General features: G+C 33.8%; 12 protein-coding genes across 12 annotated transcripts; 7 read left to right on the forward strand and 5 right to left on the reverse strand.

The window, feature by feature from the left end:
- Positions 1–25: 25 nt before the first annotated feature.
- On the reverse strand, positions 26–2,434 carry SLX4 (Slx4p; the record flags this gene model as incomplete). Its single annotated transcript, XM_003671225.2, has 1 exon — positions 26–2,434. One exon carries the CDS (start codon positions 2,432–2,434, stop codon positions 26–28), a length of 2,409 nt encoding a protein of 802 aa, XP_003671273.2.
- Positions 2,435–2,842: 408 nt separating this feature from the next.
- On the reverse strand, positions 2,843–4,657 carry CKI1 (bifunctional choline kinase/ethanolamine kinase CKI1; the record flags this gene model as incomplete). Its single annotated transcript, XM_003671226.2, has 1 exon — positions 2,843–4,657. One exon carries the CDS (start codon positions 4,655–4,657, stop codon positions 2,843–2,845), a length of 1,815 nt encoding a protein of 604 aa, XP_003671274.2.
- Positions 4,658–5,088: 431 nt separating this feature from the next.
- Positions 5,089–5,991, forward strand: USB1 (phosphoric diester hydrolase; the record flags this gene model as incomplete). Its single annotated transcript, XM_003671227.2, has 1 exon — positions 5,089–5,991. The coding sequence occupies one exon, from the start codon at positions 5,089–5,091 to the stop codon at positions 5,989–5,991; it is 903 nt and encodes a 300-aa protein (XP_003671275.2).
- A 969-nt stretch (positions 5,992–6,960) lies between these two features.
- Positions 6,961–9,345, forward strand: ACE2 (DNA-binding transcription factor ACE2; the record flags this gene model as incomplete). The annotated part of the gene is made up of 1 exon (XM_003671228.2): positions 6,961–9,345. The coding sequence occupies one exon, from the start codon at positions 6,961–6,963 to the stop codon at positions 9,343–9,345; it is 2,385 nt and encodes a 794-aa protein (XP_003671276.2).
- A 580-nt stretch (positions 9,346–9,925) lies between these two features.
- Positions 9,926–11,215, forward strand: ZRT2 (low-affinity Zn(2+) transporter ZRT2; the record flags this gene model as incomplete). Its single annotated transcript, XM_003671229.2, has 1 exon — positions 9,926–11,215. One exon carries the CDS (start codon positions 9,926–9,928, stop codon positions 11,213–11,215), a length of 1,290 nt encoding a protein of 429 aa, XP_003671277.2.
- Positions 11,216–11,820: 605 nt separating this feature from the next.
- On the reverse strand, positions 11,821–14,697 carry DIP2 (snoRNA-binding rRNA-processing protein DIP2; the record flags this gene model as incomplete). The annotated part of the gene is made up of 1 exon (XM_003671230.2): positions 11,821–14,697. The coding sequence occupies one exon, from the start codon at positions 14,695–14,697 to the stop codon at positions 11,821–11,823; it is 2,877 nt and encodes a 958-aa protein (XP_003671278.2).
- Positions 14,698–15,905: 1,208 nt separating this feature from the next.
- DCN1 (NEDD8 ligase DCN1) lies at positions 15,906–16,766 on the reverse strand (the record flags this gene model as incomplete). The annotated part of the gene is made up of 1 exon (XM_003671231.2): positions 15,906–16,766. The coding sequence occupies one exon, from the start codon at positions 16,764–16,766 to the stop codon at positions 15,906–15,908; it is 861 nt and encodes a 286-aa protein (XP_003671279.2).
- Positions 16,767–17,184: 418 nt separating this feature from the next.
- APC2 (anaphase promoting complex subunit 2) lies at positions 17,185–19,920 on the forward strand (the record flags this gene model as incomplete). Its single annotated transcript, XM_003671232.2, has 1 exon — positions 17,185–19,920. One exon carries the CDS (start codon positions 17,185–17,187, stop codon positions 19,918–19,920), a length of 2,736 nt encoding a protein of 911 aa, XP_003671280.2.
- A 369-nt stretch (positions 19,921–20,289) lies between these two features.
- Positions 20,290–21,072, forward strand: NDAI0G02610 (putative amidotransferase; the record flags this gene model as incomplete). Its single annotated transcript, XM_003671233.2, has 1 exon — positions 20,290–21,072. One exon carries the CDS (start codon positions 20,290–20,292, stop codon positions 21,070–21,072), a length of 783 nt encoding a protein of 260 aa, XP_003671281.2.
- A 608-nt stretch (positions 21,073–21,680) lies between these two features.
- On the forward strand, positions 21,681–23,453 carry NDAI0G02620 (pepsin-like aspartic protease; the record flags this gene model as incomplete). Its single annotated transcript, XM_003671234.2, has 1 exon — positions 21,681–23,453. One exon carries the CDS (start codon positions 21,681–21,683, stop codon positions 23,451–23,453), a length of 1,773 nt encoding a protein of 590 aa, XP_003671282.2.
- Positions 23,454–24,028: 575 nt separating this feature from the next.
- SAN1 (ubiquitin-protein ligase SAN1) lies at positions 24,029–26,014 on the forward strand (the record flags this gene model as incomplete). Its single annotated transcript, XM_003671235.2, has 1 exon — positions 24,029–26,014. One exon carries the CDS (start codon positions 24,029–24,031, stop codon positions 26,012–26,014), a length of 1,986 nt encoding a protein of 661 aa, XP_003671283.2.
- Positions 26,015–26,396: 382 nt separating this feature from the next.
- SRN2 (ESCRT-I subunit protein SRN2) lies at positions 26,397–27,059 on the reverse strand (the record flags this gene model as incomplete). Its single annotated transcript, XM_003671236.2, has 1 exon — positions 26,397–27,059. The coding sequence occupies one exon, from the start codon at positions 27,057–27,059 to the stop codon at positions 26,397–26,399; it is 663 nt and encodes a 220-aa protein (XP_003671284.2).
- Positions 27,060–27,062: the final 3 nt, after the last annotated feature.

Here is a 27,062-nt window from a genome sequence, read left to right on the forward strand (position 1 = left end):
AGGAGCGGCGAGCCACACACAAAATTTATCTGTTTTTCAAGCAGACACCTTGAGAATCTGCCCATTCTCTTATTGTTGAAGTATCAACAATCTCAATGAATGGATCTAATTTGATCAACCGTTCTAATAATTCCTGAATTAATATTGGTTCAAAACATATAATCTTGTCCATCATCATCTCATCATCTCGTACTATCTTCGTAATATGTTCAAATAATTGTTTCTTATTAACCATCATCTCATCTTGATTACTATTTTTCTCACCTAATTGAGAAGATGCAAGTTGTAATGATTCAATCATCTCACTCTTAGAACGGACAGGTTTTAACCCTAATGACCGAATACTATCTCGTAATTTTTGAACACTTTGTGATTCAATTATGTTAGGTTTCTTTTCTTCTTTATTCCTGATAATTATAGTCCCCGTGTTTGCTCCTGCCTCTTCATCAGAACAAGAAACGACAGTTTCATCTCGTGAATATGTGTATGTATCTGCTAATATAAGATCATCATTTTCAATCATATATAATGGGACTAAACATCGTATATTCTCCCATTCATTATCTATTCCGTACTCATTTCCGTTTGCATCTAATGAAGTGACACCCTGAGTGGTGGTCGCNGGTAAAACAGATGTCGTTCTGCTAGCAGGAACTTGAACACTCCCAATAACAACATCATGCTCGTTTTCGTTTTCGTTTTCGTTCCCGTTCCCATTCTCCTTATTATCGTCATTGCCATTATTGGAAGCAAAGGAACGTAATGGTGAAATCAACCTATCAACTACTTTAAATGGCTCTTGCGTTAAATCTATTATTTCCTTTTCTTCTTCTCCTCCGGCTGCTGCGATTTCGTCATCCCTTATCAAAAATGGTCCTTTTAACTCTGGTATCGTTATTCGTTTACGGCGTTGCTCCTTTCCCTCTACTTCTTGTTTTTTGTTAGAAATGTATTCATCATTTTCCTCCTCTTCGAGGAAGGTCGTATCACGTATTGGTATTATATTCGCTGATTCTTCCATGCTATCTGATACTATGGATATATCATCATCCTCACCTCCACCATTGTATTCTTTGTTGATATTAATAGGAGCTACATTTTGAGACGATATACTGCTGACCTCAACTTCTATAGGTATCTCATCAATAGGATCAGCCATGACTTCTTGTATCGATATATTTTCTAAACGATCATTTCTAATTTCTCGCATTGGTACATTATCGACATGGTCATCCATGGGTATATTATCTATTGATGCTTCTGTCTTATCTTCCATTACTTGAGATAATGATAATACATTCACCACAGATTGCGTCCTTGGTTTAATACTATCTTGAACACCTGTAACGTCTTTCGTACCAGGCTGTGAAACTTCTCGAGGTGCTAACTGTGAACTTACCCAAAGACCTTGAGATTCCACATAGTTACTCTCATAACTTTTAGCATTATCTTCATGGAAATCAATTTGCTCTCCTGTACCCCCCACATCGCCGCCATATAAATATGTGAAAACTTGTTTCATCTCTGACTTTTCACAATGTGGGAATTTCTTAATTATTGAATTAGAAATATATTCCCATTCTTTACAATTATACGTATCAAACTCCAGTTCTTTACTCTTCCTCTTTTTATTACTTTTATCCTTTCTCGGCCTCGAAGAACTGCTTTCACTATCTTCATTATCTTGCAACTTAATTATATCTTGAACCTTTTTATGCTTACCAGATAATTGTTTTAATAAATTTTGAGATCTTGTCTTTTCAAAATTTTCAATACTAAATTGTGTAATATTCTTGATAGTATTTTTCAATGTATTAGTAGATCTTTTACTCGTTCTTCTTGTCGTCGTGGTTGTTTTCTTTTTCTGTTTAACAACTTTCTTTGGTGATACTGATGATTTCTTCATTGTGCTGGTCTTCAACGGTATTAAGTTCGTAACTTTCTCATGCAGTAAGAATGTAGGTGACCGTGATGACAACTCATCAATATATTCGTCTTCATTTTCTTCAGCTGAATATTTGAAATGATTCAATTGTAATTTCAACCTGGATTCTTCTTCTGCATCATCAAGCCGACTTTGAATTTGTGTATTCATAAACATTAATGGTTCTTCATGCATAGCTTCATCAAAATGTCCCTGCTTTGCTTCATGGTTTTCACTTGTCATTCGGCCTTGTTCTGGCTCAAAAAGTAGTGATTTAATATCTGAATTCTCTTTCGGCAGATTTCCTTCTTCCTTATTTTCATTCTCATTTTCCATTTCTGATCCACTTGAGGTAAATGCCATCAGATCATGAGGTACTTGAGTACTTGGAAGTCCTGTCCCAAATCGAGTCTCATTGTTATCTCCATCCTCGTCGATGTCATTGTGATCTTGTTTTGCTTCCACGTGGGAGATCAGCTCTAAGTTCCGTTGGGCTCTTCGAAGATCCATTATTCGTTTGTCCCAGAGCTATATTATTATTTTTCGCATGTATAGTTATCTAATAAGCTGACGTATAGGTGCCCATTTATCTTTCTCTTACCGGTTCTTATGACCCCCCCCCACTCTTCATGTGATTGTAGATTCACCATCAAGATCATTAAAGTATATTCAGCGCCATATAGAAAGAAATGCGATTAATAGAATATATTATACATAGGGAAACAGTCCAGCAATATGATAAAAAAGACATCGAAGGAATAACAAAACTTCTCAAATAATTTGTAGATTTGAACGGATGCATGCTCTGAATTTTTGATAACAGGGTATACACATATGGTGGTCGAAATACATATATACATATATTTCTTTTACATAACTACAGGAAAAAATTCTTTCTTGAGATGTGTTAGACTCTTTTCATAACTCCTCAGAGTCTAAATATCTAGCTGAGTCCAGGGAATAACATTCGAATTCGTTCACTACATTAAATTTAATTAAATCACCCCAAAATATTGAAATTTTGTCTTGACAATATGCCATATAATCGAAACTATCAATATCCACACCCACACTTTCATCATCAATACTATCAATCCTCTCTATCATCTCGTTATCATTATTATTATCCTTCTCCACTTTGACTATATATTGTTCACCATTAGGACCTTCAAATGTTTCATTTTCAGTCTCAAGCATCAACTTTAAATCTTTACTTTGTAAAACTGCCCAAATAGACCAAAATAACTGACAAACGCCTCTCCATCTTAATATAGAATTATAAAGAACTTTAACTTCTTCATCAATAGGTTCCCTAGCACCACCTCTTAAATGAGAAACATAGGAATAAATGAAATTCAATATTTGTTCCCTATTTGGGTATGATTCCACATGTGCTACATGCGGTGCTGATGCATTATTATAATCGTACATCCATTCACTAAAATGATTAGCTAAATCATAGGCAACTGGATTGGCACCAGAATATTCGAAATCAATGACTACTAGTTTGGAATCTTGACTTTGTTCTTGTTTTGTTGGTTTGATAATTTCATCAATTTGAATCCTAGAATTGGAAGGAAATAACGATGATGATGACGTTGCTGTTGATAGCGTCGGTGGTTCCGATGTACTAGTAGTAGCAGTAGGGGTATTGCTATCAATATTAATATCATTAGTTGTGGGTTTAATTGGCGCACTAAACAATAAATTACCATACTGTGCATCATTATGACAAAATCCTAAATTCTTACCCTTTGCATCCGAGTGGAATGATGATAACCAATTTTGATATTTCGATATGGCAGTTTTAAAATCTTTCCAATTTTTGCAAAGCAAATGGGTTTGAATATTAGTATCATTCTTAATCCAAATTTGTGCTTTTGGATTCGTGTCTAGGAACTTTACCCATTGATTAATCTTTTGCCAACAAACGGGTCCTTTCTCCCTTTCAGAACTTAAAAGAGGCACACCAATATGTAACTCTTTCATTCTTCTTGCAATTCTTTGAGAAGTTTTCCAATCCCTAATATCATCTTTATTCAAAGTAGTTGCATTTTCTAAGAATTGTTCAAATCTACCATTAGAAAAACAACCAAATAATGAAGGCCCAATGTTACGTATAGATAATCTTGCCAAAACTTGTAACTCGTAATCTCTATCAATGATCGTGTCATTATTAGAACCGTAAACTCTTAATAGTAAGGACGGTAATGATGGATATTCCACTTTATAAATTGCGTTTGTCATGGCACCAGTAATCTTCGTTAAAATCAATGAATCTCGTTTTAAAGGGGATGAAACAAAATGACCTCTTTGGTGCCATTTTGGAATTTTTAATGATTGGATCATATTAAGGATATCATCCTTTAAATAATCTTGAGGGAGGGTGTTATCGATTGTCGCCTTGATAAAGGGAACCTCGATGCATTCATTGTTATTAAGGTTCAATGTGTCAAGTTTTGAATCTAAATTCAACTCTTCACCATCAATGTCATGTTTTGTTGTTGTAGTTGTTGTTGTTGTTGTCGTTTCAATGCTAGTAGTGGTGGTGGTTGTAGTAGTACCAGTTGTCAAAGCTGAAGTATTATTTTGGTCCTTATGGAGCTCGAGGGACTCAACGCTAATTGTACGGATTAATCTATGTGAAGATCTCTGACGACTTAAAGATGGTCTTCTAGAAGAACTTGAAGACCTAGAATGAGATCTTGAATGGCGATATGATGAAGTGGGCATATTATTTATTATTATTTTTTTGAGGTAGCACTAACGTAATAATTGAATAGGCCCTGATATCAGTATAGGTAAGGAGAAAGGAATGTTATAGACGAGAATAAAAGAACTCTTTCTTAATAGTTTATAGTCCCTTCCACAATTGTCTTGTTGTTGTTTTTGTTTTGTTCCTTATTTATTCATGTAAAAGATAGTTCAAAGTGACAGCAATTGATTCTAAGAATTTCTATACATGTGAAGTTGAAGAAACTAAAACAAAAAGTTGAATGAAATTGTTGAAAACATCAGCAGAATCGAGAAAAAGGACATATGAAATAAGACGAAAGTGACTGGTAAATGCAAGGGTTCTAGCATCTACATTTTCATAGGAAGAACCTAATAATAATTCAGAACGGTTGCTGTTATACCATTGCTTTACTTTCAGTATATTCCATATGATTGAAGAAAGACAAGATAACGAGAACACAAACGACGATCAATTACCGCCGATTCCAGACTCGATTCTAAATAAATATCATATTGAACCAAACCTGGCTAAATACGATATTGAACAAACATCTCCATCTCAAAACAAGAGTACTAAAGTAATGTACTTACGCAGCTCTCAACGTAAATTAGACCAATTCTGGCAGGCCTTCATTTATTTAGAATGCAAACCTACCCGTGGAGATCGTCAATTTCTTTCACAAATAATATCAACAACTAATAACAATGCTAAACTTCATACTTCAATGACTAATAACGGCACTGCCTTAAAATTTTCTCCTTTATATAGGAGTAAGTTAGGATCACCACAGAACTTGCATGTTACGTTGACTCCCAATATTCCATTCGCCTCGGAAGCATTAAGGGATTCTATGCTTCAAGTTTTATCTGATAAGATTAATAAGTGTAAGATACGACCATTTGTTCTTGAATTTGAATCTGCGAGAGCTTGCAAACTCCTTAGATCAGTCGTCAATGATAAGTTGTTTTTGGCGCTGGACGTTAAAGAAGAAATCAAGAGAAATCAACTAATGGAAATCCATGAAATCATCGATGAAACTCTGAAGAAAGTTATACCAGAGTATTATTCGCAATCATGGAAGAATCGGGCTAAAGATTTTTATTTGAACAATGCCCATATGTCCCTTGCTGAATCTAATACTGTTCCCTCAAGAATGGTCAAGGATTTTAAAAAACTACAAGATTTACTTTCGTATAATAATAACCCTAAAAATTGTAATGATGGCGACAAGGAAACAATTCAAGAAGAAAATAATCTTTCGTTTCAAATTAGAACCTTGAAAGTAGATATAGATCGTCAAACTTTGACTATACCATTTATCCCTTTGTAGATAGCGTATAGAGATTTTATTCCCATATCTAATGCATGAATTATCATCACGATCCAAGCTCATACACATGGGATTACGGAAATTCCCCATTGAAAACCACAGATAGTAATAAAAAAAACTATTCTTTTCAGCGGAATTATTGATTTCGAGTATAAGTTGAACAATATCTTAAATAATATTTGGCATACTTTTGAATTCGGGATTAATAAGGAAGGAGATTTTCATTAGGTTTTTTTCTTCAACAAAAAGATTTGTCCTTTATGGTGTCCCAAATATACAGGACTGGTCAAGCTTTTGGATTCTGCAGAGTTCATTAAAGATTATCTTTTATTAATCATTTCAAATTATTCATATCGAAACAAACTCTAGGCATAATTGGTAAATCCCATATTTTATAACTACTTGAAAGTCTACATAGTATATAAAATGTAACTTTTATATAATAATAATTCATCATGATAAAAAGTTTTAATTATTATTAATATTTATTGTGTCTTTTATTTGCGTTAGGGCTTAACAAAATAAAAGTAAGGGCTACTTGTGCAAGCCCTTACTTATCATTAGGTCCATATCTTCGAGGAACCGGATTTCCAATTTGGGAAATAGGTAAACATTGAAATAATATTGAAAAATTATCTGGAATGTTCAGATTAATCACCTTGCGAAGGAAATACATGGTTTCAATGATTATGCACAGCTCGTAAAGGTGAAAATATTAAATTATAGTAATTGATCCTTGATCTAAACGTATGTTAAAACAGGTTTGTAATTTTGTCGATTTTGGTATACATATTAACTTCCTCAAGCCCGTTTCACAAGAAAAAATACACAACTACATTCACAACTCGTTACTAGTTATTAGAACGTTCATTCATTAACTTACATATCTCTACCTCCCCTCACTCTATCTCTCTATCCTCAATTGGCCAAAATAAATATTATAGAATACAACAAGAAAAGAAAAGACAAATGGAGTCTGTTCCAAATTCTTCATGGCTCATGGATCCCTCTGATGTACTGAAGAATGCTAATATAATACCTGCCACTGAAAGCACTTCAAATACTCAAAATACTCACAATATGAACGGTTCTTATGCTAGGGACATGGATAATATAATTGGGCCGAATAACATTTATTACCAACAACCATATCTAATAAAGAGCAGCACCAACAGTTGTAATAATAACAATAATAATAACGATAATACGAATGCACCTCTTTTTGAAGACCAAGATAACTTCGATTCTCTTTTCGATTTAAACTATACAGACATAGATAGTCTTTTAACTCAAGAATTGAAAGACCTAGATATACCACTAATACCTACCGATAACAATAATAGTAGTAATGACAGCAATCAATGGAATAACCATCAATACGGTAAGAAATCAATGTCTCATAAGAGAGGACCAAGTGGTACAGCCATCTTTGGTTTCTTGAATCATAATAAAAATCTGAGTATATCGAGCGTTAATAGACACATACTTGAACTGTCAAAAGATCCGACAAGCTTTGATATTAATTTTCTACAAAATAATAGTAATAATACTATACAAGAAGTCCCTAATGAAAATCCAGCTACTAACCACTTAAGTCAAAGTTTACTCAAACAACAAGAGAAATTAAGATTGGCATTAGAACAACAGAAGGAAGTTAACAAAAAATTAGAATTACAATTGAAAGAAAATCAACTTCAACAAGAAAAATTACAAAGAGTATTGTTGGAACAAGAAGCTGTCGCCCAACAATTAGTTTCAAAAAATACAAATAATGATCCCTATGAGACGAATAATGATGATGCTTTCATAATAACAACCCCTCCTCCTAAAATAAATCTGAATCCAAGTAGCAACAATAATAATAGTAACAATAAATATAGCAATAATAATAATAATATTCGAAATGATGAGTTGATCATTACTACCAATTCTACAAACGGTAAATATCAATTCCCACCTCCAATAATGATATCACCTGCAAATTCTAACTCTAATTCAAATAGTTCAATGAATGCATCTCCAACAAGAAGAGGAAGAGGACATAATAGAAGATTCATACTCTCTGAAGTATCGGATAATGGTAATATTGAGGATGAATCATTTCGAGCGACAAAGGATGGTGGTAATAATGATAACTTCTCGACGAATACACCAGACTTATTGGCGACAACAAACTATTTCCAAGAATTGAGTAAACAAAGAGATTGTTATCCTCCTGTATCATCTACAAAACTTGCGCCTTCGGCTGTAATTGCTCCACCTTTAAATTCACCATTTTATATTCAATCACCAGGGAAAGAAAGCAATGATACCTTACAAGAAAAGTCAAGTTTCTTGAATCCATTCACAGCCAATACACAGTATTCATCGTCGTCGCCATCTGAACCTGCTACTTCAAGGACTATATTATCACTCCATAGCAAAAAAGATTCTTGTCTTTCAACAGTTTCAACAATCCCACAAACACTTGATGAAGCACTTATAAATTCTCAAGGAATAGAACATGATAACCAAAAGCGATTACTAGGATTAGGTTTGAATATGGCTCTAGAGTCAACAACAACAGAACAACAACAACAACAACAAAGGCGAGATTCAATACGGAAACCACCACCCTTAAATATACTACCCACGATCCCAGGTTCTTCAAACAATACACCAATCAAGAAGAATAAGAATCAATTCCCACAAAAGCATACATTTCAACATACACCAATCAAGACACTGACTCCCATGAGAACACATAACAACGCTATATCGCCTACAGCTTCCAATCTAGAGGCACCACTGCCGCCCCCACCAACATTACCATTATCATTGTTGTCAACACCAACACCTCCAAGATCACAAACGATACGGACAACAAGCCCCACAAGAATAACGAAGAAACCAACCACATTACCACCAGGAACGATAGATCAATACGTTGAAGAATTACCAAACAAACAATTCGGATGTCTATACCCCAATTGTGATAAGATATTCAAAAGAAGATATAACGTACGAACACATATTCAAACACATTTAGAGGATCGTCCATACCGTTGTGAATTCCGCGGTTGTGAGAAGGCATTTGTCAGGAATCATGATCTTGTTAGACATAAGAAGTTGCATGCTGAGAAGCATATGAAGACTCAATCTCCAATCAAGAAGAAGAACGCCATTGAAGAGGAGCGTAGCCCAGTTAAGGAGACCATAGAGAGAGACAAAGATAAAGGTATAGTCGTGATGAAGATACAAGAACAATTAAGGGAGGAACAGGAGGGTCATGAGTCATCATCCACCTTGGCACAAGAGCCAACAATAACAAGAGTTTGTAGCGATGACTCCATGACCTCTATGTGGGTTGATTAAAAATGGTACAAATACAGACACAGGCATATATATATTTATATAGACTCTTTCATACATACAAACATACAGACAATCAATAAACAAACAAATAACCATATTTAAAAAATAAACTGTGATTATTAGTCTCACGAAGCCACAATTCTGCATGAATCAGTGCAGGAAGATCTCAGCTCATCTTGATTGCAGTGGAATTGCCCAAATATATATATGTGTTCCCCCGTCCTTATAGCCTGGGGATGCTGCGGTGGGACAACCCGAAGGGTCAAATCACATTGAAAACTACCTTAAGGGTCATGAGAAGAGTGAAAAATTCAAAAATGAAAGAAAACATATGGGAAGGTGCAAGGAACTCTAAGAGCACCTGATGATTAAAATTACAATTGAGCAGCTTAATTTGAGTTTTGATAACCTGTTTCCCTCATATTAATATAATAAACCCTTTATATATTATAATTTGCCTTCCAATTGCTTATTACTAGAAACGATAGTAAACATTGTGACCAAGTTCGTAAGGGCATTTCAAGCCAAAAACACACACAAACAACATAACATAATACAATACAATATAATATCACAATAAATGCTGGAATTACTGGCAAGAGACGACGCAGTCGTATGTGAAATTTCCAACGATTACAACGGTCATAGTGGACTTCGAATACTAGCTGTATTCATAATTCTAATATCATCAGGACTCGGGGTTTACTTCCCTATATTATCATCTCGCTATTCATTCATCAGATTACCAAGTTGGTGTTTCTTTCTCGCGAAATTCTTCGGATCTGGTGTCATTGTTTCCACTGCCTTCATACATCTGTTAGATCCTGCTGCTGAAGCCTTGGGTAATGAATGTCTAGGTGGGACGTTCGTGGAATACCCTTGGGCGTTTGGGATCTGTCTGATGTCATTGTTCCTTTTATTCTTCGTGGAGATCGTTACTCATTATTTTGTTGCCAAGAGTTTCGGTGATGAACATCATGATCATGGTAATAATATCAATTCTGTTCATGATGATGACGCTGATAGCAGCGATGAGAGTATAACTAGCTATACAGAAGATCATCCGGTGATTTTACCTAGGCGTTCTCATAATGATATAGAAAATCAATTTCAGAAATCAAATTGTAAATTGGCCCAATCAGCTCAAAACCCCGATGACGACGATGATGATGAGGAGGAGGAAGATGACAAGTTAAAAGAGGAAAAAGAACGAGAAGCATTGCAAGATAGACAAAACATTAGTGGTAATAACAAAAATAATGATAATATGACCCGTTTCAACTCTATACCGGGGAAAGATCATTTTTCTCATGATACAGATCATCAAGATCAAACTCAATTAGGTACCCCAATTGAAGAAGAAGATAAAGAACAATATTTAAATCAAATGTTTGCCGTGTTCATCTTGGAATTCGGTATTATTTTCCACTCTGTCTTTGTGGGGCTTTCCTTATCCGTCTCAGGTGAAGAATTTGAAACATTATTCATCGTCTTAACTTTCCATCAGATGTTTGAAGGACTGGGGTTAGGAACAAGAGTTGCAGAAACAAATTGGCCATCAAATAGAAGGTATACTCCATGGTTAATGGGATTAGCATTCACAATAACGTCCCCAATTGCAGTGGCTATTGGGATTGGTGTGAGACATTCATGGATCCCAGGTTCCAGAAAGGCATTGATTGCTAACGGGGTTTTTGATTCAATTTCTTCAGGTATCTTGATATATACTGGATTAGTAGAATTAATGGCTCATGAGTTTTTATATTCTAATCAATTCAAAGGTCCCGATGGCTTCAAGAAAATGCTGGCGGCATATTTTATCATGTGTTTAGGTGCCGGTTTAATGGCCCTTCTAGGTAAATGGGCATAGTATCACTTGGATTAATCCACAATAAAACAGGACTATTTGGGGCATCAGCTTTAACGACAAAACTACTGCATATTATTTTATTTTCTTTTCAAAACTTAATAAACACACAAAAAAAATCAATAGCATGTAAGCAATATTCCCATCTTTTTTCTTAAACAGTAAGGAAGGAAGAAAATAGGCTATCAAATTGCATCATAGGTTGGCCTGCTTAATTTAATGAAAAAAGTAACGAAAAAAACAATCCATGACAAATCAGACATAATTCATCATGAATCATCATACCACTTGCATAATTTAATTGGGGAAATGCCTCTTTTATTTATTTATTTAAATTATTTATTACGCTATATGTAAAATTACTCCCTATTTACTCAACAAGTCTTTGGCAATAAAATATAGTACTGCACTGATCAAACGCTGTTTGTTATTTTATGAAACAGATGATGCGTCGCTCTACGCGAAAAGAGTCAGTGCATATATATGTACATTTTTGTCCTTTTCGTTAGCTATATGATCTATATGTATTAAACTTTTATGAAAAGATTGAAATTAAAACTTCTTATTTATTTCTATAACTATGCGTGGTGTTACGGTTTTCTTTTTTTCTATATTATAGTACCAAACGTTCTCTTTTTAGCAAATTTAGCTTCTTGAGCTTTTTGATCTTGATCATCAACGTATTCATAATTATGTTTTAATTTCCATTGTTGTTTAATAAATTTCAAACCTTGAATATTAAATCCTAAATCATCTTCATTATTTTTCAACGCATTTCTTAAATTATCTTTTACTCTTGTTATTTGTGATTTCAATTCTTCATTTTTTTGAGATACTAATTCCTTGTGATTTGATTTAACAATGAAGAATAAAATTCTACAAATCAATGGTAAATGATTGTTTAAAATTTTTTTGGAATTAATTACAATATCAATGAATTTCAAGAATTTTATAATGTATGAGAAGGGTAAAACCAATAATGCATCTTCTAATTGAGATGGTTTTATTCTAACCAAAGTATCCATTATGTATTCTTCAGGGGTCTTTTTAATGGCAAGTAAAATTGCATTCCCTTGTGGTTTGATTGGAACAGTTTGTGTTGCCTTGTTATTACTGTCTTTCCTTTGCCAATTTTTCAATTCCCTTTCATATTCTTCCATAGCTTCAATTTCTTTCATACCTAAATCGAATGCTTCCATTAAACGTTCACTTGCCTTTAATGATTCCATAGTTTGTTTATGAACATCAGTAGCTTCATCTTTATCTTCCCCACCATCCTTTTTAAAAGCATCATCACCATTATCTTCTTCCAATGATGTCAATAATGTATCTTCATACAATTCTTCTAATTCCTTTTCACGTTCTTCCTCTAAGAATACTTCATCTTCAGTTTCTTCCCATATTCTAATACTATGGTCATGAGAAGATGAAACAATGAAACTTGCATCATTAGCAATGGCAATGGACCAAACTTCACTTTGATGACCTGCTAATTTCTGAATACATTCAAATTTATCACCATCCCAATATTTAATTAATCCATCTTTAGAACAACTAAAGAAATTATGTGATTCAGGTACGAATTTAACATTCATAATAGAATCTTGATGAGCAAATAAAGATTTATGACAATCCCCAAAATCCAACCCCCAAATTTTAATATTCTTATCAGCAGATGATGTTATAATTAATTTGGAATCAAACGAAATATCAATGGATAAAACAGGCAATTTATGACCATATAAACTTAAGAAAAATTTCATTGTATCCATAAAGAAAACTTTCACTGTATTGTCTAACAAAGACACAGCTAAAAATTTATCCTCGGGAGATATTTTTACACTTAAGATATCATCATTCAATTCTAAAGTAGTATCATGGAATAATTTCAATTTAGGTAAATATTTATCCACCGTACCGGCCACTAATTCCTGTTCTAATTGGAAATCCCAAAATTTAACACTTTTATCAGCAGAACCTGTCACTAATCTTTTACCATCACTTGTCAAATCTAATGACCAAATAGCCGCATCATGAGCATCTTCAATAGTTTCTAATAAAGTGGAAGATGCCAAATCGAATAATTGTAGTTCACCACCACGTGTACCTACTATGACAAGTGTGCCACCAGGTAAGAATTTACAAGTTAAAGAATATCCACATTCGAAAGTTCTGATACAAGATTTTGTCTTTATATTCCAAATTTTCAATAACCCGTTGGAAGCGGTGGCTAATAATTTGTTATCGTCACTAATGTCAATGGAACGTATATCAGTTCTTTGACCTTGTAATTCAATTGTATGTAATTTATTTGGAGTTGGTTGTGTTGGTTCTCTTTTTTCGTATGGCGTGGAATAATATTCGATGGTGTTATTTGATGTGGTGAGACATAATTCTAATTTAGATGGAGTTGCAATGGTCCATGTTACAGCTTTTATTTTATAAATTGATCTTACAATTTGGAATGGATGCATTATCAATGAAATGTATGAATCTTTAATGTTTTGTTCAATGTCCTCGGGGGTCATACCCTTTTCTGTGAGCCTTTTAGTCCTTTTCTTAATTGCTTTATTAATTTCATCTTGCTTTCTTAGTCTGAAGATCTCAACTGTTTTATCAGCGTTTTGAATGTAGAAAAATCCAGTTTCATCTGCAGTGTCAATAAATTCAATAGATAACCCTCTTTGTTTACTTTGCTTCTCATATATTCCCTTTTCAATTAACTTCTTGTTTTTTCCATCGTCATCATTATCAAGATTCAATTCCCAAATCTTAATTTGAGAATCAGAGCTAGTCGTTATTAAAAGATCATTCCTTACAGCTACAGACCAACATTCCCCCGTATGAGCAATATGAGTCTCTATACATTGTTGAATTTTCAAATCCCAAATTTTAATCAAACCATCCTTTGAAGTACTAATCAGCCAATCCAATTCGTTTTCATCATCTTCTCCATTATTTTGCATTTCATTACACCAAATACCAGTAATGGCATCCTTATGAGAACGTAATTTATACAACCCAACTTCACTAACTAGATCCCAAACGATAATATTTGAATCTCTAGACCCAGAAATCAATCTTGTCCCAGTAGAATCGAATTTCAAAACAGTAATTGCTGATGAATGACCATTTAAATTACAAAGTACAGTTTTAGAATAAAGATCCCAGACTTTTATGACACCATCGTTATATCCAACAGCTAAAAGGTTTGTATCTTTATGATGTTGTAAGTATGTAGTTTCTGCTGGTTTTGTTGATTTTGCATCGATGGACCCTGGTGGTGGGATTAGAGAGTCTATTAAATGGGAAGATAATTCACCGGTTTTGATATCCCAAATGTTTATATTTTCAAGGGCACTTGTGATTATTTGGCCAGGTGATGTGGATGGGTTAGAATCTGATGGAAGCCAGATACAATTGGAGTTTGAATTGATGACACCAAAGACAGATTCTTGTTCGAAACGTTGGTATGACTTCACCATTGATTATGTACTGGGTGTTATGTGGTTTGAGCTATTACTTCCTTCTTTACTCGAAATTATTATTATTCTTCAGTACTACCTTTGCTACTACTACTATTTGATTACCCATTAGTGTATATACCTTTCCATATAGTTAATTCACAATATATGTCTTTTTCAGCTCATCGCCAAAATTTCCAAATTTTTTTTTTTTGAAAAATTTTCGTAAATTTAGGGCTAGAAAACACCATCAAGGGGTACCGTTGAATGCCCTTGGTAAAGGTAAAATAACCCTATGTCTTTTCAAAGTGTCACAATATCAATTACTGTCGCTCCAATATCATGTGACACAAATACCCATGCTATGCCATGCCACGCCATGACAGAAACTATATATATATATGAATGTGTTAAGGTAAGTATAACATGTGTGATTCAATCATGTATATAACTGGTAGGTTCAACCTTCTAACATACAGCCATTTTAAAATATGAGCCTACTACTTATTCGTGGTTCGTTATGAAGCCTACAGCTTGTCAAATCATATATCACCATATCTCGTAATATCATCTTATTGAGAATGTTCATTGGTTCTAGCACCAATGGAAATTTATACATCATTGAAAGAAACCTTTAGCTGTTGTTTTTCTCTCAGTCATGGTTTGCTTTTTGCACATTAATATGATCTTTATTGCAGACGGTACAATTCTTACATTAAGTGGTCCTCGTCGTCCTCGGCACCACTGTGTTCTTTTTGCATTTCTATCACTAGGAAGAGGTAAAATCAATACGTCAAAGAAGAATTCCCCTCTCATCGTCCTAAGTGTATGTTTAAATTGTAATCTTCCGTTCTATTACTTTAATCCAACAGAAAACATACCCCTGTCTTGGGTCAGCGGATGTATAACACTCATATCACTTCATTTGGTCTTTCAAAATATACCTTCTTTCTCCCAAAACAGGTTTTTTCCCTCCAATGCTTATTCCAACATCTGTTCTTCTTAAGATCCACACAATTAGAAAAGCACAACTAGTAGATGGCATGGTAAGCAGAATCTTCTATGCAGTTTATATACCCGATGAAGTATAAACCTTCAAAACGTCTACATAAACGTCTTTATCACTTACTTATATGCCACATTATAAAACAAGCAAATCTACCGATGTATGGAAAAGTGTGTCTTTTTTATACTACCAGTACATATTGTTATGTATATAGAATGATACTTTAAATACGTCCTGTGTCTTGTAAATACTCATAAAATTCATCAATCATATAAGGCCATGCTGCCGTTTCATCATAATTTTGTTTCATCATTTCTAAATTAGAAAATTTCTTGAAAAATTCTAATAACATTTGCCATTGGTCCTTTGTTATCTCTTTCTTACGTTCTTCATTAAGAAATTGGAACCATAGGCTTAATAACTCTTTATTAACTTTAACCGGATATTGTTCATTAACATTGAAGAATACTTTCCAATATGCAATCGCTGTCTCTACATCTAAATTGTTATCTTTCATCCTCGGTACTATCACTATTGATGTATCGTTGCTATTGGTAGTGTCATCCCCGATATTGGTATTATTCCTCGTACTATCGCCATCATCAACATCAATAATTAGATCAAAGGTGTAGTTATAAATCTGAGTAAAGTAACTAGCATCCTGATGTAATTTCACATCCAAATCATTCAACACATGTTGCATTTGTTCCAATGTAGAGCAACCTTGTAAATACCAGTTAGACAAGAATTGTTGCTTATTAATCCCATCTTTCAAATTTTCACAATGCAATAATTTTGCCAAACAAATGGTCACTAAGTCTTCTAAGTTGTATTTTAAATCATTAATATAATTAATTAAACCATCGACATCAATGAATTCATATAATGAATCATTATTCTTAGAGGAATATTTCTTAAACAAGGCTATCAACTCTTGAGGGTACTTATTTAAATCGGGTAAAATCGTTTTACATCCATCATCATCATCATCATCGCCAATGAAACTGCCGATCTCTTTATCATAGTACTCATTCAATGCATAGTTTAACCTCCAATTGTTTCTAGAAAGATATTTTTTGGCCATTCGTGGTTCACATTTGGCCAATTCAACAAACCTCGTGATTGAATCATCATGTTTCTGTGCAGTAATTTCGGGTGTTAGTAATTAATCGTTCCTTCTGCTAACAACTTGTTTAAAAAGTAATAACATACAGATCCCATGCTGATCTATATATATATGTATGAGTATCTGATATATAATCCTTTGCAATCGTTGTTTTCTCTTTCAACGTTACATATCTGTAAATTGAAATCGATATCTGTATCTATAATAGCGACATGAAATTTATAATCTTTTTTGACATATATCAAATCGAAGAACAAAACCTTCGAAAAAGCAATGAAAAAATATATAATATAGGTAAAGAAATCAAAAGCTTCCAGCATTTTTGTATTCTATCAAGAAGTAACACTGGGAAACATATCCATCACTTTCACCAGCGATGACTCCGCTACTCGACACAGATGTGGATCTATCAAGAATCACAGAATCTATTTTCGTATCAATAGATCCACAATACCATCCACAATTACAAACAATGCTTCTTTGGCTAAACCCAAACGAAACAACCACTCAGTCTGCTACCACCATGACCATTGATTTGAAAAATTGTATCAATATCATAGTATCTACCTACGGTAAAGACGATCAAATAAGATTATTATTCAAGAAATATTACTCATTCGTTATAAAGCTACATTTCATGAAAGATAATCGTCCTAAGAACATGACGAGTATAAGGGAGTTTCACAAGTTAGAGAATTTATATCTGACACCTTTGAGGTTCACTTATGATTTGATTGATACAAATGAAATGCAATCACTTATTAATATATTTAAACGATATTTAATTAATAATAATTTCACATTTAGGAAGAATGTATTACATTCCATGGAAACATTGTTTTTAACTGAGGATCAATTTGAATTCCAATATAATATGAATAGTCTGAATGAGATTGTTATATGGTTGAATGATGCAAATGGGAATGTTTCGCCCATTGATTTATTATTGGATTTATTGTTACGAAAAATTGAAAAATTTTGTCAGAGAGAAATGGCTGGTCTTTGGAATGGTAGGTTTATTATAATGGAAAAATTTAATTTGTTTATTAATCAATATTGGAAATTAATAAGTAAATTGTTTCATCATCAACAATTTGATTATGGTGATGTGGAAAATGATCATGCATTGACTAATTTAATTTATTATTTTTTCACACAACAATTTATTAAGATTAGAATTAATGAAAGTTTGAAAATTATGGTTTCAAATTTCCCAATTTCAACACCAACTATTATTGAATTGAAAAATGTGTTAATTACTTCATCAATGCCTCGTGAGAATGTATCTACCACGGCAACAACGACCTTTCGAGATACGAATCTAAGTGAAGAATATTTAAAACTTTTCGTTAAGAAATTTTTAAAGGATTTCCAAAGAAAGTTCTTGAATCCATGTATCCCAACTATACCGTTAATTAGAGCATTAGTGAAGATGACAAATAGTTTCCTCATATTAGATCCCAGGGGACAATTATTAACGACAATAATATTGACGTTGAAACCATTAATACAACGACGTACGACAGATATTGTTAATATCTTATTATATGCTATGCTTAATTTGAATGAAATGGAATTACATAAATTGGGTTGTAATATAGATTTTGACATTGAATCATTCAATATACTTGTATCTGAATTATACCCTACAATCATCAAATCAATGAATCAAAATCAGAATAATCCATCCGTAGTTCCATATACAACGGCAGGTACAGGTACCACTTGCAGTAATGAAAGAATAACAAATGATGATATCCCATATCAAAATGTCAAAGATATGGCAAACGCTAATACAATGGAATATCTCGCTCGAAGGAAACCAGAAACAAAGCCATTTTTTGATTTATTTAAACAATATTTAGAATGGGTTCCACCAATGAACAAAATATACGATTCCACCTCTAAGAATACAGTTGTTGATGATGAGGAGACAAGTCGCATACGTAGTCGTCATGCTATAGATTATCTTTTCCGGTTTTTCGATTCAATTGATTTATTACTTTCAGAATATTTAAAATTATTAACTGAAAAATTCATTCATTCGAAAAATTATTATACATTGGATAATAATTGGTTGTGGTGTTTGAATTTATTAAAGGAAAAATCTAATAGTTCAAATGTACCTGATGAAAATGTCAAATCTACTATAAATACTATTGATATTATGTTGAATGATATGAAGAGAAGTGCGTCGTATGGTAAAGATAAGAAACATACGAAGGAAAATAATATGGTACAAGGAGATATTGGGTTTTATCCAAAGGAAGTTTCTAAATTGTATTGGAAGATTAATAGTACGAATATTGCAAAATGGAGAATGAACATGAAGGGTGATTTTTTCCATCTTCTTAAGTATTCTAAAACGGCAGAACCGAACCACACTATGGACATAAAATTAAATCGATTTTTTAATGAATTGGGACGGAAAGGGAAAAAAATGGAATTATATAAGGATAAAAGTTTAATGGAAATGAAAATATCATTTGATGATGGTAGGGAATTATTTTTCGATAATATTACTATTGAACAATATGATGTTTTATCTTTATTTACAGTAGAAAAAGGAGCAGCGTTCACTTTAGAGAAAGCATACGATTTTTTTTCAGGTTTGAAACGTGGTAAACAAAAACTTGAAGAATGTATACAATTTTGGGTAGACAAAAAGGTGTTGTATTTAGATGATGACGATGGGTGTTATAAAGTTTTGGAACGATTGACGTTTTTAGATGAAATAAAACAACGAAAAAAAATGCAAGAGGAAACTGTAATAAAATCCGATGCAAGAATGGGTATTGACCATGATTATGTTCAAGAAGCGGCTGAAGATGATGATATTGCGGGATTTGAAACGCATAAAGATGTCATTTCTAGAGCCAACGATGAAATCAAGAACATATTAGACAGAATTTTCCCCTTTATTAATGGGATGTTAGAGAATCTAGGTAGTATGAAATTAGAGAAAATCCATTCCTTTTTGAAAATGACAGTTCCACGGGATTTTGAATATAATAGAATTGCCATTCACCAATTAGAAAATTATTTAAATGGACTAGTGGAAGATGAAAAATTAGAAACTACAACCGATGGAGCATTCAAGAAACCGAAATAAATCTCGTACGTATGTTTTTTTGCATTTTATACTTAAGATATATAGAAGAAAAAGAATAAATATTCCTAGAAGAAATGACCGATGCTTCAAGCGTTCAACGAGCGTATCTTATCATATTTTTATTTTCTTGCGAGAGACTATTGATTAATAATAATAAGGAAATCTCATTAAAAAAGGGTCCCACAAAAGAAAAAAGTGAAAAAAAATTTGAACTGCGCGCTTACATAACATAATATAACATAGCCTTATATATATATATATATAGTTGGTAAAATTAATAATCTGACTTAAGAAAAAAAATAACTACAGAATCTGTTCATCTCACTCATCTCACGGGATCTCTCATTGAGTACGAACGCCAAACTAAGCATGGCACAAAATAAAATGAATAACAAGATAGCCATTTTTTATACGGACGAAGATGCAGAATGGACCCATCCACACGGTAATTTCGTCACGATGGCCCAAAATTTATTGGAAAACTCCAAGATTGACTCTACACTGGAAACCATAGAATACCAAGTATTCAACATTGTACAAAATGAATTCCCTTCTTTTGATTCATTACATGAATTTATTGGTATTTTCATTACTGGGTCTAAGTATGATTCGTTTGATAGTGAGATTGAATGGATAATTAATTTGAGATCGTTCCTAAAGAGGTTATTATCATTGGAAAATTCGAAGATGATGCCACCTGTTGTTGGGATTTGCTTTGGTCATCAAGTTATTGCAGCTGCATTGGGGAATAAAGTTGATAGAAACCCGAAGGGGCTAGAAGCTGGTGTAGTGGAAGTGAAATTAAATGATATGGGACAAGAGATATTCGGTACAGATAGACCTAGTTTGAATTTATCCATGTTACATAATGATATTGCATATGAGATACCTGACGGATTGAGTAATTGGGGTGGTAGTGATATATGTGATATTCAAGGGTTCTATTTGAAGAATAGAATCTTGACTTTCCAAGGCCATCCGGAATTTATTAATGACGTTGCCAAGAAAGGTGTCAAGAGATCGTATAATACGCCGGGGAGTAAAATGAGAGAAGACCAATACATTGCGATGGTGAACAAATGTGATACATTGACTAACGATGGGTACTTTGTTGGCCAAAGTATATGGAAATTATTCCATGGATACATATGATATGATATGATACATGAGTGTTGTTCAAAGAAGCTATCAAGAAACCATGCATAGATAGATCACACGCATATATATATATATATAATATAATATAATATAATATAATATAATATATAAAGATATCCAAAAAATTTCGCCAGTTCGTTCTTACGTCATGGTGTTCGCGTCTAAAAAAGGAAACCAGACACGTCGCTCACGCGTTCTGCGGGTATTTCTCAGTGGATATAGACGTATTTTTGCCAAGCCTCGAAAAGTTACCGTCCAAAAAACGGTAAACTGAAAAATTCCCGTTAATTATGTAACACACCATCAAACACATTTTTATCATATTTTATCAAAGCATAGCATATTATAATATATTATATTATAGTATAGTATAGTTCACTCTGGGTACAAGCCTACTTCTCTCTTACGTGTAGTTAATCATCTTTTCTTTTTTTCCTCCAAAAAGTTGCCAATCTCGATCTTTTTATTTCATATTTAACTACACAACCAGAATATATCATCAGCTTCGAAGGTTATTTAGTTGATAATCAAAAATAACACGTTTGCTATTCACAGAAACATACCTAAACTAGCTTATCTCATATATAATACCACCGCCAAGCATGACTTCGAGGATTATATCGCATATACTATTATCTCTCCCATATTTCATATCTCAAGCCTCTGCTTCCTCTAAAGATAATACATCACCACCAAAATATCTAGCATTAAATTTCGAAAAAAGATATGGTGATTCATTCCTAAACTCATCCAGCTCAAATGGACCTTCAGCCCAACTAATTAAACGTGATGACGGTTATGAACAGGTCACACTGACAAACCAACAAAGTTTCTACTCAGTCGAAGTAGAAATGGGTACTCCCTCACAAAAACTGACCGTCCTATTAGATACAGGATCTTCAGATTTTTGGGTAACAAGCTCAGATAATCCATACTGTGGTACCACTTCTACTGAAGGATCATTATACGGTGGTGAAACTCAAGATACGATAGATTGTTCCACATACGGTACATTTGATTCATCTAAATCTTCCACTTTCCAGTCTAATGATACTGATTTCTTAATAAGTTACGGTGATGGATCATTCGCGGAAGGAACATGGGGTACAGACGTCATCAAGTTAGACGATTCATTATCATTGAATGACGTGTCAGTGGCAGTGGCGTCATCGACTAATTCATCAATGGGTGTCCTGGGGATTGGGTTACGTCCTTTAGAAACTACGTATTCTAGTACTAAGTCTGTGAATGAGAAGACAAGCTATATGTATGATAATTTCCCTATAAGTTTAAAGAAGTCTGGATTGATTGAATCAACCGCTTATTCTTTATATTTGAATGATCCCTCGAGTAAAAGTGGGAATATTTTGTTTGGTGGTGTGGATCATAGTAAATATACGGGACAATTGTATACGGTTCCTATGCTTTCTTCTACGACAAGCTATAAAACACCCGTTGAATTCGATGTTACTTTGAATGGGATTGGTATTATTGATAGCTCTGGGAATAAGAAAACTTTGACCGCTACACAATTTTATGGGTTGTTAGATTCAGGTACTACTTTCAGTTATTTACCTAGCGCGTTAGTTGCTATGATTGGTGAAGAACTAGGTGCAAGTTATGACAGTAATATTGGGTATTATACTATTGATTGTTCTGCAGAAGATTCCGATGATACTAAGATTGTTTTCGATATGGGTGGATTCCATATTAATACTACTTTATCTGATTTTGTCATTCAAATAAGTACGTCCACTTGTATCTTAAGTATCGTTCCACAAGATGGTAAAGTGGTACTTGGTGATTCATTTTTAAATAATGCTTATATCGTCTACGATCTAGATAATTACGAAATTGCCATGGCACAAGCAGCATGGGATTCTACAAGAGAGGCTAATATTGATGTCATTTCAACAACTATTCCAAGTGCCATTCGTGCGCCAGGTTATTCATCGACTTGGTCAACGTCAAGATCCATCTCAAGTGGTGGCGATATTTTTACAACTACTGAAGTTACACTTTCGACATCTGCAACTTCTTCACCAGAATCTTCTGCTTCTTCAGTTACTTCAGCATCAACATTATCTTCAGACTCTTCAGCTGCTTCATCATATTCTCGTTCCACTTCTACTTTGAGAAGTTCTTCAAGATCGTCCTCGTTTGTTTCCTCTAACAATAGAGCTACTGCATCAACTAGTTCCTCCATCAGATCTTCTTCCTCTTCCTCTTCATCTTCATCTTCATCTTCATCTTCATCTTCTAGTTCAACAGGAATTACATCTTCCACAAATAGAACAAATTCAGGTATACAGTTAGCCATTTCTCCATTGCTATTGGCAGCAGTTTCTATGTTATCAATTTTCCTCTTTGTCTGATTCGAGAACATCGTTATGAACTGTAAGCAAAATATATAGATTATCTACACACCATATAAAAATACATACACAAACAACATACACAATAGTTAATTTTTCACGTAGAATGTGTTGTGAATTCAACAACGTCTTTTAGCAGATTCCTTGCCGATCTACAATGTAGTTTTTTGCGTAATCTTCCTTGTAATTTGACATTAAGCTGGTCGTCGACATTATTTTTATAAATATGTGACTTACTAACAAAACTTCACTACGGTCTGTCCGCCTTTGATCCGCGGAATATAGAAGAAACATGACGAATTTGTAAGAACAAAAACCATATCGTGGATATATAAAAGATAAAAGCTGATTCACATCTACAAGAACAAGACAGTTTCCCCACTACAAAGACTGGCAGAAGATCGTTTCATCTGGGTGCAACATCGTTGTCTGCCATTTTTTATATTGCATTAATATTAGCTACCTATCATTACATATCAAAGAAGCTTTTTGTTAACCCTTTCTACATTTTACTAGCAAAAAAAGAAAAAGAAGAGAAGAAAGCACAAAACAATAGACTGAGACCATCATACATAATGAGTGAAGATAATAACCCCACTCCTCCTCCGAATAGGTCAATAAATGAGCCGTCAAGCAACGATTCTACTGCTAATACTAACTCATCTAATAACGCTGCAGCAGGAGGAATAGGAACAAGAGATATCACAGTCTCAATCAATTACGAATTCCCAGGTTTCAATAATAATAATAATAATAATAACACCGCTGCTACCACTACCACTCCAGGTACAAACGGCATAAACAATGCAGGATCAGAAGTCCCAACTACAGCACCGACTGAGAGACCTATGGGAGCATTCATCTTATCATTTAGAGATGTTCCCATTGCCACATCACAAGAACGTCTAAGCACAGTCATTTCATTAGCTACAGAACTGGCTATGCGTAGATATAATCAACTGATTAGACCAAAGGGTATATCTAGGGAAAATTTTGAAAAATTACCCATTTTGAAAACCAAGGATATTACCGGGACTACGGAATGTAGTATATGTTATGAACCTTATGTGGATGAACCTGACCCTATTGATAATAAGAGGAAAAGAGCAGCTGGAGATGGAACGGAAGAAGACTCAAACGACGACAACAAGAAGAAAAGAAAACTAGCCACTGCAGGAGCAGCAAATGATACTGCTCCACTGGCTTCCACTTCCACAACAGAGAATACTGACACTGGTAATAACAGTTCTTCAACGAATATAGAAGAAGCTGAAGAACCTGTTTACCTTCATTCTCCAGTTAAATTGCCCTGTGATCATATCTTTGGCAGGGAGTGTTTATATAAATGGTCTAAATTGGAAAATAGTTGTCCACTTTGTCGACATAAAATAATAGAGTCAGACTCTGAAAGAGCTAGTGAAATATCGACTGCTGATAGAGCAGGTAATGATGCTATGTTTGAACAAATTAGAAATATGTTATATGCTCCAGAAAATAACAGTAATAATACAACTTCTCCAGCTGTGAACACTGCTACTTCTACCACCATAGAGACTGCAGCTACGGCTCAAACTCGGAATAATACTGATAACGCCGTAAGTAATTCTAGTGAGGGTGGTAATAACACTACACAAACACAAGCGCCAGCAGGGTCAGATAATCTGAGAAGAGGAACTGGACCAATAGCTCAATATCCACTAAATACTACTGCATTTATTTTTTTAAGAGTTCCTCCTGGTACGATTACAAATACCGGTGCAAATACAGCAGCAAATACAGCAGCTCCCGAAGCAAACGCTGCTGCGTCACCCTCAATCCCTGCAACAGTCCCTTCCACTTCTACAGGTACTGCCACCAATTCTTCTCCAGGTACTACAGCCCCTCCAGTAGCACAAAGTAATGAAACTGGAAGTAGAGGCACATATAATCAACTTACTGACTTCTTTACTAATTTTTTTGCACAATTTCCTGTCATTAGAAGAACTGAAAACACAAATGCAACCACAGTTAATGAAAACCCATCAGGTACAGCAGCAACAACAACAACAACAGCACCAACAGCACCAACGCAACCACCATTACCAGCTGACTTCCCTCAACCTAATGAAAATGTGTCAGAGCATGTACAAAGGATAATGGACATGTTAAGAAATCGTAGAGAACAAACCATGAGCAATAGTCTTCCTATTGCATCAAACAATACAGCTACGAATACAAATACAAATACAAATACAAATGTAAATGGAAGTTCATCCAATCCTCCTACTACAGGATCTAACGTACTCTTCCATTCTGGTGTGGCAAGCTATAGACGTCCCGATGGTCAAGTAACAACTTACCCAATAAATAATAATGCATCTTCAGATGATTGGGGTCTCCCTCATCCTCCTCCAAACACTACGAATAGTCAATCGTCTGCTAATCAACCATCGTCTACAACATCGACATCGGCATCGGCATCTAATAATATTGAAGAACGTTCAAATGAAGATGAAAATACCAGCAATGGCAATAATAATAACAGTAATAATAACAACGAAAGTAATGGTAACAATAATTAATCATGATAATCATACATGAAAAAATAGAAAGTAAAGCAAAAAAAACACTTATAGATGAAAGCATATATTAACACCACTGCAATTGTTATATCTAATATATTCCTATTGTTATAGAGATTTGGCATATTTTATCATTTCATAGCAACAGTTTTGTTATTGTAGTTCTTTTTTTTTGTTAATCTACTGCATACATACATGACTTTATTTTAATCAATACGAATGTATAATTCATCACTACAAAACTAATAACAATAATATAATATAGTATAATATAATATAGTATAATATAATGTAGTATAATATAGTACAATATAATATAGCATAATATAATACCATTAAAAGAAGATTGAAATATATACGTCAGTGTATATGTACGAGATGTTCACAGCCTCAGACTCCCTTGTTCATTCCATGTGTTCAATTTTTCTTGATTCAAATGGAATTTCTGTCTTTTCTCTAAATATTCTTTAACAAACAAATTCAATTGATTCATATCAATATTTTTCATCCCATCTTGCCCTTGAGTATCATACATTGAAACTTCTAAATTTGTACACTCATTATCTAACCGTTTCAAATACATTTCCACATTTCTCCTCAACGCATCATCACTATACTTCTCCTGGATTAAATGATGGAAATCTTGCCATTTCTTTACGTACATGGATTCCACTACTTTATAATCTTCCAATTCTTTCTTAATATCATCACGCTTCAATTGCAACTCATCAAATCGTTCATGCAAATCACGTAGTCTTTGTTTTAAAGTTTGAATATCACTAATCGTATCATTCAAAGGATGGAATTTAGTTACATATTCTGATAATTTATCTGCATGCTCCGTTAATAATCCTAATAATTCTCTGTTCGTTAACAATTGGATGTTTTCTGGTAAGGGTACATCCTCAAGGCTAGTAGTAGTAGTGTTACCATCGGCAATAATAGTGGTTTCCATCGTCATTTGGTACTCGTCATTACCTTTTTCTCTGTGTCTTGTCTCGGTAGCTCTTACTTTGATTTCTTTTCCTTTTCTCATACAAACCATGTA

Source organism: Naumovozyma dairenensis, chromosome 7 (genome assembly GCF_000227115.2).
Source record: "Naumovozyma dairenensis CBS 421 chromosome 7, complete genome".
Classification (NCBI taxonomy): Eukaryota; Fungi; Ascomycota; class Saccharomycetes; order Saccharomycetales; family Saccharomycetaceae; genus Naumovozyma; species Naumovozyma dairenensis.